General features: G+C 50.8%; 1 protein-coding gene across 1 annotated transcript in view; it reads left to right on the top strand.

Moving 5' to 3' along the window:
• Nucleotides 1-8,234: 8,234 nt before the first annotated feature.
• The window catches only part of LOC128724161 (hemicentin-1-like), a 32,171-nt gene continuing 26,658 nt past the window's right edge, over nt 8,235-13,747 (top strand). The window contains 1 exon segment of the mRNA XM_053817926.1: nt 8,235-8,285. Within this exon segment, the coding sequence (XP_053673901.1) occupies nt 8,235-8,285 (51 nt within the window).

Below are 13,747 nucleotides of genomic sequence, written 5' to 3'. Positions count from 1 at the left end.
GAAGTGTGGTTTGGAGAATAAGTGCGTTAATTGCTTTCTTTGGGCTTGCCCTTTTGAACCCGTCAAGTTGGGTGCGTCCCCAAGTTTCTCGACGATCCAACAAGGTGTGACCCGTCAATCGATCATACTCGCCGTCGCGTTTGTTAGGAGTGTTTAGCTCTCTTTCTTGGGTGCGCGAGGATCGATCGTTTGCGCGGGAATGGCGCGAAATCTGAGGCGTGCCACATCGTCGTCTCGATTGGGTTGTGAGAGGTGTGGGCTACTTTTGCCCTTCCAGGGGAATGGGTTCGGGCTCGGTCGATGGGTGTGACTTTCTCCATTTTCCCTTCCGAGACAGTATGCAGGATTTTTTTTGGGGGGAAGTCAAGCCTTCACAAAATCAAGGTCGATCGTTTTTCCAATCGATGTGGCCAGTGAAGGAATTTGATCGTTAGAGTTGTGTGTGAGGCCATTCGAGCGAAACACGTCGCAAATGTTTACCAACGAAGGCCTCCCGATATGGTATGGGCCCGCACGAGAGACGACCGGGCATTCGTCCCGGTCTAATCGAATTTTATTATCCGTCGATGGGCCAGGTGAAGGAAAAACAAGAATTCATCTCGCATTGGTGTGTGTGCGTGTGGAAGCTGAGATAGCTCCGGGACAGTGCCGTAGAAGTTTGTTGGTCATTCTGTTTCTCGTCACTCCGGTGAGGGTTACTTTTGCGGCGTTTCATTTGGATAAAAGCTGGACAAAAAAGGAGCCCACTCCTTGGCCGTGTGTGTTGTTGGTCTCCTGTTTGTGGTCGTCGGTTCGAAACCGGCCTAGGGGCCAGCGGGTTGACATACATATATTCCCGGTCAAGACCGTAAAAATAATCATCGACGATCGACGGAGGGAGACAGCCACGCGAAAGCAGTCTCTTTCTCTCTCTCGTCCGGAACGCTAGGTTTCGAAGGACAGAAAGACACTCGCGGGGGCCTTCTCCTTCAGCTCTGGCGCGTCCTCTGGCCGGTTTTCTGGAAGATCTTCTCGCTGGTTCGCTTTGCGTCGGGTTCCGTGTTTGAGGACGCTAATGATGTTGGCAATGGTCGGTCATCATGTAGGCCATTATGTACACGTAGGCAACAAAAAACATGGCTTCAAAACATGGGCAACCGGGGAGGAAAAAAAGTGTCAGCAGCGGCGTGTGTTGGGAGATGGAGGAAAAAAAAGGCCAAGAAGAGCTAGAAAACGGCAAAGAAAAGAATATTCAGTCACCCTTTTGGACGAAGGTTGGTGACGTTGCTTCGAAGCAGCGGGTGATTCGCTCGGTTGGGGGAATCGTTTCGAATGGCCATCGAAGCCTCCCCAGCGTTCGTTGATTCCAGAGAAGAGCCAAAGCAGCAAAGCAAGAAGACACACGAGATACGCTGAATGCGCGGGAGCCCTCTTGATGAAGGACGGAAAGAAAGCGCGAGACACGATAGCACGAGCGCACGATCATAATTTATCGACGACGACGGACGACGGTGTTGTGGCGTTCTCGGATCGGGCTTTGGGGGCCACGTTTCACCATATTGAAGGCCCATCCGGGTATGACAACACGCCGTTCAACAGCGAGGGAAAAATAAAGTCCTCCGATTTCGACCAATTTCCCCTGCGGCAAGACCCGCGGGCAGTTGCAGCGTTTTGAATAAATCTTTAACCCTTTAAATATTTGGAACCTTTCTCCGATCATTTGGGCGTCCTCTCCGTTGCCGTAATTATCGGCGTTATTCATGTGTGCACGGATAGGCGGAACCGCATAGATATGTTTCTCCCCATGCATCATGGATCCACCTCGGGCTGGTTTCCTGGCGGGGTTGTTTTTTTTTCACCTGTCTAACGTATGTGACCGTTTGTGGGGCGTGCGTGTGTGTGAAGATTGTGTCCTGCATTCTCTTCCGGATAGACCTTTTTTCCCCGATCAAGCGGGGCCGGTTCGACGGGAAGTCATCGATCGATCAGCATTGATCACCATGGCGACTGCTTCCCGTACCGGCCGCTAGAGGGATTCGCCAGTGATCATCATCACCGGTCGCTGAGGCCATGGTGTCGTGATGGCGAAAAGAAAGTTTCGCTTACGACGACGACGACGGATACGATCTTTTCTTCTGACAAAAGCAGTCACACACCAATACACCGACGAGAGTCCAGGTGGTGGTGTGCGTGTGCCGTGCGACGGCGTTGATGAAGTCGAGCTGACACTTTTTAATTTTCTCTCGATTCGCCCCAAAGTGGCGTGCTTTTATCGCCCCTTCTCGCTCACTATCAGTGAGCGAGCGAGAAGGAACAAGTGGTGGTTTTTCTTCCAACACAGCATCAAGTTGGCGGCGACGAAGGGAAAGCCAAAGTAACGGTTCATTATCAATGGCTTGCCTGGCGGCCATTTGCAAGCGGAAGGAGAAAACGGACCCAGCTATGTGGTGTCGCGATGGGTGTACGACAGGGTGACAAAAAGGGCTGCTGGGGGGTGGTCCCTTTTCGATCGGAAAATGCCTCCCTCCGCCGTCGGAACGAAAATACTCTTGCCGAATGATGCGCGTTTATGCAAATAATTATGCGCCCGTGGGTGCGCTGTTTACGCCCGCGTGTTTGCATTGCCAGCGCTCGCGTTTGGTGCGTGTGTGTGTGTGTTTATGCAGTCTTTAAAATAATAAGCCCCGGAGACGATGGGGTCTCCTCCGGTGGGCGATGCGGTTTCGACAAATTGTTTAGCCATAATTAAATCAAAACAAATCAAGGCAAATCAAATTATGTCTTAACGTCGCGCGGTGGCTCCAAGCGAGTTGGCTTTAATTGGTGCAATCAACGCTGGAGTATTGATGTCTTTCGTGTGTGGTTTCTTTGCCGGAAGCGGTCTTAAATAGGCCACGATGATGGGGATGGGGTGCTGAGTGATGGTCAAGCAGAAGCAGGCGAAGTGGTTGGGATTTTTGTGCTTGCAATTTTCTTCGCTTTCGCGTGCCGTAGCTTGAAACTGCACACAAGGGGTGTCTAATATGGTGCGTGCGTTATTTAGGTTGCGAGAAAAGCTGCCAATGATGTACGTGGTTAAATTGTCCCATTCCCAGCGACACAGAGCGGTTCTTCGTGTACGTCCATCAAAGTGCGTAATTACAGAAGACTTCCCTCGCAAACATGTTCCCGACGAGCAGAAGTAGTCACCGATCGGTCACCAACGAATGCCATTTTTCACCCGTTTGATTCAATCGTCGGGAATTTGCCACAGCAAAGGCATCTTTCTTTCGAGTTGCTTCTCCTTGGGCTATTAAAAGCCGAGAGCATCCTTGGAATGGAATGGAGGCTTGGTTTGCTCGTGATTTCCGCAAATATTCCTACTGTTCTGACGTGCGGTGCCAACGTGCAGAGCAACTGCATCCTCGAGCTTGTTGTGAGTACCTGACCAGCTTGGTATGTCAAATGCAGTGCACCCGTCCCGTGTGTGTGTGTGTCCCTGGGTGGTGGGAACCAGTCAGGCATGTGTGGCCGGCCAGCTCGACGGAATGGTTGGTTGGTTGGCCTTTACTGCTGTGGTTGGTGGGAAAATGCACCACTGGTGTCGTGTCCGGCACAATGAGTTTGCGATGACAACAATAAATGAAAATAATAATCATAATTGTTGTGCAGTCAGTCGAGTGAACAATTTTCCCTTCACGCAGGCAGTGTGGCGCATAGTTGAAAAGTTTTGTCCGAAGCGCGCGTTCCGTCTTGAAGGGTCGCGCGCGTGAGAGAAAGAGAGAGAGTGGGTTTAAATTCCCAGCGGAACCGTACTGCACTTGATTAGTGCAAAACCCACCCGGTGGTGACATATTGCCGAAGGTCTTCAAAGGGTGCCCTTTGTCTGTGCTGTGGGGGATAATGTGCCAGTCGGCACTTTGTGTGTGTGTGTGTGTGTGTGTGTGTGTGTGTGTGTGTGCATTTATCGCCTTGCGGAAAGAAACTGTTGGACCTTTTGCCAAGTTCGCTCTGGGAGTTGGAATGCCGCAGCGAACGTCCGCTGGGTGGAGGGCTATTAAAGCTTTAATAATCTTTCGATTCGCGTGCGATAATTTACCGACAATTTTAGGGGTGTTTTTTTTTTGCTGCTCGCTTACTCTCGCTCCCAAGGTGTAGTGTTCAGAGATGGAAAATCCCACTACCACTTGAGTTAAAGCTCAGTGAAGAATGTTTCAAGCTTTTTTAGGACAAGGCGATTAAATCCACAGGCGGGCGTGTGCAGAGATAAATTGATTTTAGTCACAAATTCGATTCGCATTTTTCACCCCAAAAGTCTGCCTTGAAAGCGCAAACCCAGAGCTAGTTTCCTCCGTTGGTGTCGTGCAATTAAGCCCGCATTAGGCATCATCGAACCACACATATGCGTACAGAGAAAAGGAGTTGCGCTCTCCCGCAGCGATAATTGGAAAAATTGGAACGTTTGTTTTGTCGAGCCGGGAATTAAGCCTGAGCCGGCTGAGGTGTGCATTCGCTGAGCTGACTCTGACCCCCGTTCACAGCGTACCGCTGGGTATCGACGGATGATAATAATTCTCATCACGAAGCCTTCCTTGCTGCCCAGGCCGAAGATCGGAGAAGATTAGTCTCGACCCAGGTCGAGCAGATCAGCAGCAGCGCAACAAATTTATTAGTTCTGCTGGAAGATTAGATAAAAACGAGATGTAAGCAGCTTAGCACCGCGTTCCCCACGGTCGTGTCGGTGGTGGTTTATTTCGATTACAGTCTGTCTTTCTCTCCGTGTTCAGAATTCAGAACGGCCGGAAAGAGTTCAAACAGCGGGGCACGGTTTTTTTTTCCTTTTTCGTGCTCTAATACACCGTTTTCTCTCATCCATCCCCCCCATCACGTCTCTGTCGCGCGTGTTGTTGAAAGGAAATTCACCGAAAGGATTAGCTACCGTGAGTTGTTGCAGCTAAGCCACCAACGGCCTCTCCTTGGCTGTGGTTTTTTTTTTTTTTGGGAGGAGGAAATCATTGGTCGGATTGAGCCACCGTCGGATGAGGTCGCATTCGGTGGCGAAGAAATAAGATATCCGCTGTGGGAAATATAAACTGTGTTTATTTAGTCTTCCGTTGTGTGATTACCACAGAACCCCTCGTGCGCGCGCGTGTGTGTGTGTGTGTTGGTGGAGGCTACCGGGGGTGGCGGGGGATATAAATATTCTATGATCATCATCGGCGTAGTGTCCAACACGTGCAACTTCATTTCCGAGTAAGTTTGAACGACCGCCACTAGAGGGCGCTGACATTCGCTTGAGGCTTTTTTGACTCACCTTGCTGTGATTGACAATTTCCATGGAAAGATGTGCAACGAGCAACGGATGGCGAATGTGTGAAAAGAACGTTCAAATTGACTTTGGTGCGTTTTGAAAAGAAAACTTTTTTCCTCTACACACAGAGAGCGGGTGTGCCACGCCGTTCTGAAGAAGGTGATAAATCTGTCTTAGGCAAAAAAAAAACACAAGATAAATAGAATTCACCTTAATGTCATTCTTAGTGCGGGTTCTCCTGTTGATTCATTGTCTGCTTCGTCGTTTGTGTGTGTGTGGGCGTGCTTTTTATGGGTGAGTTCTGGGATTGTTTTTCTGTTGGTTCCATCCTTAAGATTCATCGCCCGCGCGTTCCGTTAATTGAAACAAATAAATTATTCAATCATTATTTGTATGAGACTCCCCGCGAGTGGGTTCAGTGCGAGTTCTCCCATCGCATAATCAGCACACGCCGTGTGGCAGGAGGTTGCTGGGTTTGGGGCGAAACGAATTGTGAGCTGCCAAATTACTAGCAGTGGCGTCTCGACCAAGAGAAAAAAAAACGGAACGTGAAAAAAAACCCCGTCGCGGAAAAGAAAACCACCTCCCCCCCCACCCTCTGCTGGGCGGAAGACAGTTAGAACAATAAAAGTGAATTAATTTTATCTTCTCCCAGAGGCACCTCCGTGGCCTGAGTTGGCCCTTCGGTTCCTTCGCCCGTATCCTAAAGTCATTTTGGGCCGTGTGGGGGGGAGGGAAAGCCGTCGGCGAAAAAGTGGTGGCGGCGACGGTGCGAGCTAATCTGCGTCATTCAATCTAGACGCAAAGGGTCCATTGTTTCGCGGTTTTCCACCACCACCACGGCGCACCCTATCCTGGAGCGTAAGATTTGATGATATTTTCCCCCGGCCGTTTGCGTCAAGTGCAGAAGAAAAAAAGCACCCCCCCACCATTCTTTAAAGAAGAGGTACAGAGCGAGCTTTTTTTTCCTCGCTCCACGGCGCATTCTCAGGGCGCCCGGCAGGAAGCGAACGAATAAGAAGTAAAGTAAAAAAAAAATGGTGAAAAATTACCCACCTAAAGACAAAGGTGAGCGAGCGTGAAGTCGAGAGGCGAAATAAAACTCGAAGGACACAAAAAAGGCACCCACCCACACCCACCGCCACCTCACGCCATCGCCCGGAGCCTGGGAAAAGAGCGAAGAAAATTCTCACGCTCAGCAAACACCTCGTTTGCGTTAAAATAAAAATTAACATTTTAATTTTATTTTCCCTTACGCTTTTCCGCGAGCGGCGGCCGCCAACTCCACCGTTCTGGATGATTGCGGGTGGCACAGAAAGGAATGGGGGGGGGGGGGGGGGGAGGGTGTCGGATCTCGGGACCCCAGGTCGTCGTACGCGCGCTTGTGTGGGTGTGCATGCGTGTGCACGTGTTTGCCTTTGTCTCTCCGGCGTCTTTTAACGGTCGTACGGTTGAGCGATTTCCGCCGTTGCGCTTCCTTTTTCCCGGTGACGTCAGCATTTTCTTCACTTCTCAACCGTGACTACCTGTTTGCATTCAATTTCCGCTTTATGTTTACGCACTCGATTCCCGGCGCATGAAGCTGGGCTTTCACCACGTGTGCACACGCGTGTACTGCAACACACACACACACACACACACACACGCCGACACACGCATTGATAAAGTTGCCCTTTCCGGGGCGAACTTGGCCGCCGCGCGGGTGTGAACGAGCCCAAGAAGACAAACACACAAGGCCCCCCCCAAACCGTTATCCTTTTTCCTTTCTCTCACACGCACACTCTCGATCTGGAAAAGGATTCCGAGCTTTTTTCGTGGATGTGTATGTGGGTGTATCTGTGATTAAAACACAAAAGGTGTTTGGAATATCATCCCATCCGGATCGGGCCTCTAAGATCTCGCGATCCTCTGAGGGTGGCAGGAGTTTTTAATGCCCTTTTTTTCACCCTGTACCATGTGCCGTACAAATGTAATGCTCAATTATGTAACTATCGCTGTTGAGCGCTCGTTTCAAAGGGCGTTGGAACTTACCTGGCGTTGATCTTCCTGCTGCTGCTGCTGTTGCTGTTCCATGTTCCGGGTACCTCGAAAGCTCGAAATTAAATTACACCGAGGCAAAAATAACGTGCTGATGAAGTGGCGAGAGTTGCGTCGTTGCAATGCTTCAACCGCGTGTGTGCAACAGCAGTTGCAGGTGGAGCGACACACACAACGGATGGGGTATCTATTTATCCATCTATTTGCACTTATGTGATTCGTCCGCCCGTTGGTGTCTTCGTTTCGGTTCGGTTTCTTCTGAGCAGCGCAACACACTTCGATCGAATTGGGTCTTTCGTTGTAAGACGCTCCCGGTGTTCGTTCGTGGGGCGAAAGATAGCTGGGCGCACTCAAGTGCTTCACATACGAAAACAAGTTTTCAATTGTTCGAGATGCACTTGACGCTGGAGAAAATTTGTTACAGTTTCGTGTGCACCACTTGCATGCATGCGTCCCGAAGTCATCGTCATCGTCGTTGTCGTCGTCGTCGTTGTCGTTGGCACACCGGAAACGCACAAGCACACATACATTCCCCTAGGGAGAGGGCGACACCCCATTCGAGGCAGCATCGATGCATGAACACACGGGGAAAAGCAACAACACACCTACGCCCCGGATCCGAGCTGGTGGTGGGTGGATGGGACTCCTCTTCAATTGCAATTTCCCGGTCATTTTCTACCTCGTGCAACACCACAATCAAAGTGACTCCTGGGAATGGGACACGATGGACATGGACGTCGTTGAAGCGCTTCTATATTTGGAGCTTTCTCGCAAGTGTTGTGTGCCTCGCAGCGGAGTGTCAAGTGTGCATGATGTTGTTGTATGCGCACGATTTCTCTCAAAAACCCCACTTTCCCGTGGTGTGATCCATTTTTCGCCCTTTGGTGGCTTTTGTTGTGCAGTTCTATATAATTTCCTCTGGAGTGAGATGTCCCCTCAGCTGCTGTTGAACCTGCTCGAACGGACGAAACGACCGAGAGTAAGTGGGTGAATCTTGGCGTAATAATCGGCAAAATGGCGCCCACCACGGATGGGGGAGATTATTTGATCGGGAGCATCTTATCGCTTCCGTCCAAAATCCTTCAACCAGCGCTCAACCGCTCGAGCAGGGCAGCCAAATCAAATGCTGGTCCTTTCTTCGGCGAAGTAGGATTGTGTCGGCTTAGCGGCATTGGCGCCCGGATGCCTGGCTGGCGAGTTGCCTGCGAGTGAAAGATTATTCTTTCCTGACGAAAGCCTGACGACGAACTGAACTCAACTCCTCGCTACCCTTGGGGCTAGGATCTCTCCCCACCGTTGCGGATTCTAATTAATGTTCCCTCGTTGGCTTGAATAAGCTATTTTTGCAGTTGACTGATCAAACTCCCCGGCTCATCGCAGCAGCCACTAACCGTCGCACAAAACATGTGCCGCCATAGGGTCAGCCCTTCCAATTCTCTCACGTTGTTGGGTGGGCGGAGTGGGTCGATCGATAGAAAGTTTCAAAATTCGCGGCCTAACACTCGAAGAGAACCCCTTTCGCAAGGACGAAGCGGAGCGGAAGCGCACGTTGGTGGTGGCGGCGGCGGCGGCCAGGGTTTGATTAGAAAATCCATCGCGCCAAGGTTCGTTTTTGAAGTGCAGATAAAATAGACGCGACCTCGAGAACCACCCACCACCACTACGCAAGTTCGCCTAATGATGGGCGCCATCTTGTTTTTTTTTCTCCGTCCCTTCTTTTGGCACCACCAAGGTCGCGGAGACAATCAATCATGGATGATCGCCGATGGCACCTCGGTTTCGTCACAAGTCCCTGCGGATGTTTTTCCGCAAGGGGTAGTAATTAAACCCATCCTTGATGATCTTTTCTTCGTCCTTACCACAACACCGCTTATCCCGCTATTGACGGAATGAAATTGTTTTCTGCCCCAGCAGATGGGGGGTATTTTCCCGAAACACTGTTTTGCTGGCTGGCTGTGTGTTGGTTGAATTGACTCCTGTTGGCGTGCTCTAGTATAAGCATCGCCCTGCTGGATGGTGGTGCTTTAGAAGCTCAACAAGTTGGCCTCGTCGTGAATTCGCAATGGTGCATAAATTTGGTGCTTTTATTTTGTCGATCGAGTCAATCGGTTGGCTGTTTTTTTTTTTCTCCTCCACATATACCTGTCGTGTGGTTTTCCAAATGGCGCTTTCGATTGGCTTTGCAAACTCGCACAAAAAAGCACGACACGCGAAGAACTCTCCGAGGACTGGCAAAACCAGCAACAACCCTCTCGGGAAGGCTTTCGAGCTGAAGCAGCGGCATTCAAAGCATGATTAATTACTACAGACAGGCTCTGTGTCGTCGTTTACGGTACTACCACCACCTTCACTCGAAAGCGTTCGAGAGCAGCGGTATCAGCAGGAAATCTTCCCGAGCTTTTTCTCCCGGTCACGGTGTGGTGAAGAACCGATTTCATCTCGAGCACACCGAATTTTCCCCCGGGCCACATTTATGTCTCTTTTACTCCGGGGTTTTGATCGGACATATATATATCTTCCCCGAGAGAGCCGGCTCGAGTGCAATTGCGTGTGCCTTTTTCGAAGCTGCCGAAAAATCGCTGAGCACGCTCGCTGAAGTGGAAGTGAAAAGTATCGACATAAATACCTCCACCTTCATCTCACAGCAGCTGCATTCTGGCAAGGCGAGAAGAATCCGTCTTCTGGAGGAGATGGTGTTGTTGTTGGGCTGTGTAGTGGATGGAGATCGGTTTGGTCGGTTGCTTGGATGTGCCATAACAACCGTAAGCATGCAAAGGAGCACAACATTGCCACGATAGAGAGAGAGAGAGAGAGAGAGAGAGAGAGAGAGAGAGTGTACGGGTTCAAGCAGCAGTTCGCGTTCCTCGAGAGTAGTGTGGGCCTTCGAGTGGTCTGTGGGGGAACTGTGGTCAAACAGTACATCACAAAACACGGCTCCCCAGGCTCTCAGCGTTGGTTGGTTGGTTGCTGCTGCAGCTTGAGCAGATGAGCTTGCTTCCGAGATGGATTGATTATAATCTTAAGCAATCAATTTGGCTCTTCCGAAGCGCTGCCTGCCTGCCTGCCTGTCTGTGTGTCCGGTGTCCAATGGCCACCCGCAGGCGTTGTGGAGAAAAGACGAAAGGATTGTTGCAGTGCAGCGATGGGGGAGGGATGAGGGATAGTATTCAGTATGCCCCCCCCCCCTCCCGGGTTTCGGTGTCGGGTTTCGGTTGCCTATTTGTTGTGCTTCGAGCGATCCTCGGTGTGTTGGCGTTCAATTTTAAACTAAAATCCCATCCCCATCGGTGCACCGTATGCAGATCTATTTCGAATCTTTCGCCCTTTTTCACCACCAGGAAAAAGGCGGGGGTGTGCTGCAGGCGCATAACCAGGGTATGTGGGTGGGGAAGAACGGAACACAACAAATTTTATGCTCTGCTATTTGCTCCAACGACTTACTTCATGCACCAGTGGATTAGTTAATGAACTTTTTCGGGTACGTGGTATCGAATTTCAAGGATCTGCGCGTTATCTCTCTAGGTGTTTGTGTTGTTCTTCGTTAGTGTGATTCACTCGAACGTGTTGAGGCCGAACACAACAACAGCTAGTGACGTCATTGAAGCTTTACGTGGGGAACTTTTTGAGGGCGAGGAAAAACTACGCATCCTTGGATGGAGAATATTCATGTTTTGTGTCGTTTTTTTTTCTCTGCGTTTCTATCCATCTCCCGATAATCCCCCGTCGTCTCATCATGCGTGTGTGTGTGTGTGTGTTTTCCACCACCTTCTCCTCTAAAACCCTAGAACAGAGGCACCGAGACAGGTGCTTTTCGCAACGTGCCGCGGGGATTAGTGGGAGTTTTCGAATAGAGAAATTTGTTTTCCTTCCAGCGTCGTCGTCGTCGGCGGCCGAGAAATGGGAACAATTAAACATCATCAGGAAGATCAGGCCCGTCCATCACGGCGTCGGGCGTCGAGCGAGGAAAGATCAATGTCTTTTGGCCGGCCGAGGAGAGTTTGATGGGAGTTTCTCTCTCCCGCGTGAGTCCTTATTTTCCGGCGGGTGCTTTTCCTGGCGGGAGGCAATGCATAAATTATGGCTCAATCAGTCCCGTCCGCTTGCTTTTCGGGGGTTTCGAGCGCGTATTCGGCGCGAGTTTCCTTCCTCTTCGTTCTTCGGTTGGATCGCGTTAGGCCATCGAACAAACCGTGCCGTCGGGAATGTTTGTCATTGTCGTTTGTATATGCTCCGTGCGAATAGACATTCCACAAATCACTCACACCGCGGCGGCCTGCTGGCCCGTCGTCCATCCGTCCAAAACGGGGTCAGTTGCTGTCGAAGTTCTTCACGCACGATAGAGAGATGATGCTCGAACACAGTAACTTGCCGGCGGATGGTCCTTCTGCTTCTGCTGCCAGGACCTTTGCCAGGACAGCCGTGATTTAAATCATCGGTAATACCCAAGGAAATTCAGCGTTTTTCTCCAGTCCTTCTGCCTTCTTTCGGGCTATGGATGGATTGGTCGTGTGATGGTCGTGTCTGTGTGGCTGTCTCGGTTCATAACCGATGACAGATTGTCAAGCGCGGATCGGATATGGCGTTTTTTTTTTCGCGAGCCCTCTGGCCACAGATTCGCACAAAAGAAAACCCCTTTCGTTGCCGTTTCGTGACTCCTGTGGGACTCCACCGAGACGCACAGGAGGGAATAAATCTGATTATTCCGTACCACCTTTCGGATAATTGGAACTAACATTGGGACCAGGCGCGAGCGCGCTCAAGAAAGAGAGAGGTCGCCGGTCCAGACCACAACCCTTTTGTCACACCCTATGACCTCTCTTTCGTCCTCTCTCTCTCTCTCTCTCTCTCTCTCTCTCTCACTCACTCACTCGCTCACTCACTCAATCCCTTTTCCCTTGTTCGCGCGCGCGGGGGAGCGTTGTGAATTTGAATCGGATTTGAAGCTTCCGTTCAAAATTAATTTCGATTTCATACTTTCTCCTCGCGTTTGGTCGCTGCGCTTGAACCGCCGCCACACGCTCTCGTGTTTTCTCCGACCTGCGGACCTCCACTTCTCCACCACGTCCCGCACCACCAACCGCGCACACACACACACACACACACACATTTTGCTCGATTCGGTTTCGAACTATCCGGGGCCATCTCGGCCGTGCTGGAATGGGTTTTAATCTCGTCTTCATCCTGCTCTCGAGTGACGGACGGATGGACCCTCTGTGTGCATTGAATAGTTGGGAGGGTTTTTCATCTATCTCTGTCTCTCTCTCTCTCGCTCTCGCTCTCGCTCTTTCTTTCTCTATCGCAATTGCTTCCTGTTTGCACCGCGTTTCGCTGCCATTCTTCACGAAATGCGACATCACGATCTCTCTTCGCAGCGGCGCGCGTGTTTGTCGTCGTCGTCGTCGTCCTCGCTGGAGCTTTCTTTCTCCCGGCAGCCCAAGCGAAACGCGTGCGCTTTTTTTTCCGAATCAGCCCTTCGAAGGGGGGGCTCCAACACGCTCGAAAGCAGAGGGTAGTATAGGGGGAGTCTCTGACTCATGCGAGGGCTTGTCATTTGCCGCCACGAGAGCGCTGGAATTGAGTGAACGGACGGACGAAAGGGCTTTTTTTTTTCATCTCAGCCCGCCGAAAGCGCCTGGTTTAACGTGCTCCAGAATGGCCATCCGCGCCAATTGAGATTAGTTGTGCTTTTTTTTTTCTTTTTCTTTCATTTCTCTTCTCTCACTCACTCTCCCTCGCTTATAATCTCTCGCTTCCACCCTCGATCGGTGTGGGTATATACCGAGTCGCGCGACCGACAAGAAAACGGGCTTCAATTCCAAGGACGCATTTCGAGGTGTGGCTCGGTGATTAAATCGTGTTATGCTGCGGTTTACTCCCTTGCGGTCCCTCGCCGCCACACACACTCGGGGCGAGATCGGGGATCTGAACCTCGGCACTGGAAAACGGCCGTGGAACGAAAATGGGGTGGCCTGGAGCGAAGAAAATTGGATCGGATTGGATTGCGGGCCCCCCAACGCCGCACTCGAATGTGAGTCGCCCATTTGTGTCAAGCGTAGCATATTTTTCTTCCTTCCAACACGGCAACGCCTTCCCGATCTCTTCTCGCGACCCCTTTTTGGGTGGTGGGCTGTCGCGGGCACACTTCATAAATACGCTTAGTTAGTGGATTTGTCTCGCTTAAATTCATTGCAATGCAGTTTGCTGCGGCCGCCATCGTTCGTCGTCGTCGTCGTCGTCTCTTGCATCACTGCCGTTGTCGTACGTCCGATTTTTGAGACAAAGAAGGTTAGGGAGGGTTCCAATTCGCCCGCAAATGATGTCATTTGCGTCGTATCGAGTGTTAACGGGTTAGCACGGTCGGGGCGGGTTATTTGTTTATTTTGAGGCTCAAGTCGCATAATTTGGATCCGCATTTGTTGCTGATTTTCATGCATTTTGTTT

This window comes from Anopheles nili, chromosome 3 (assembly GCF_943737925.1).
Source record: "Anopheles nili chromosome 3, idAnoNiliSN_F5_01, whole genome shotgun sequence".
In the NCBI taxonomy this organism is placed as follows: Eukaryota; Metazoa; Arthropoda; class Insecta; order Diptera; family Culicidae; genus Anopheles; species Anopheles nili.
This window is presented reverse-complemented; position numbering and strand designations above follow the sequence as displayed.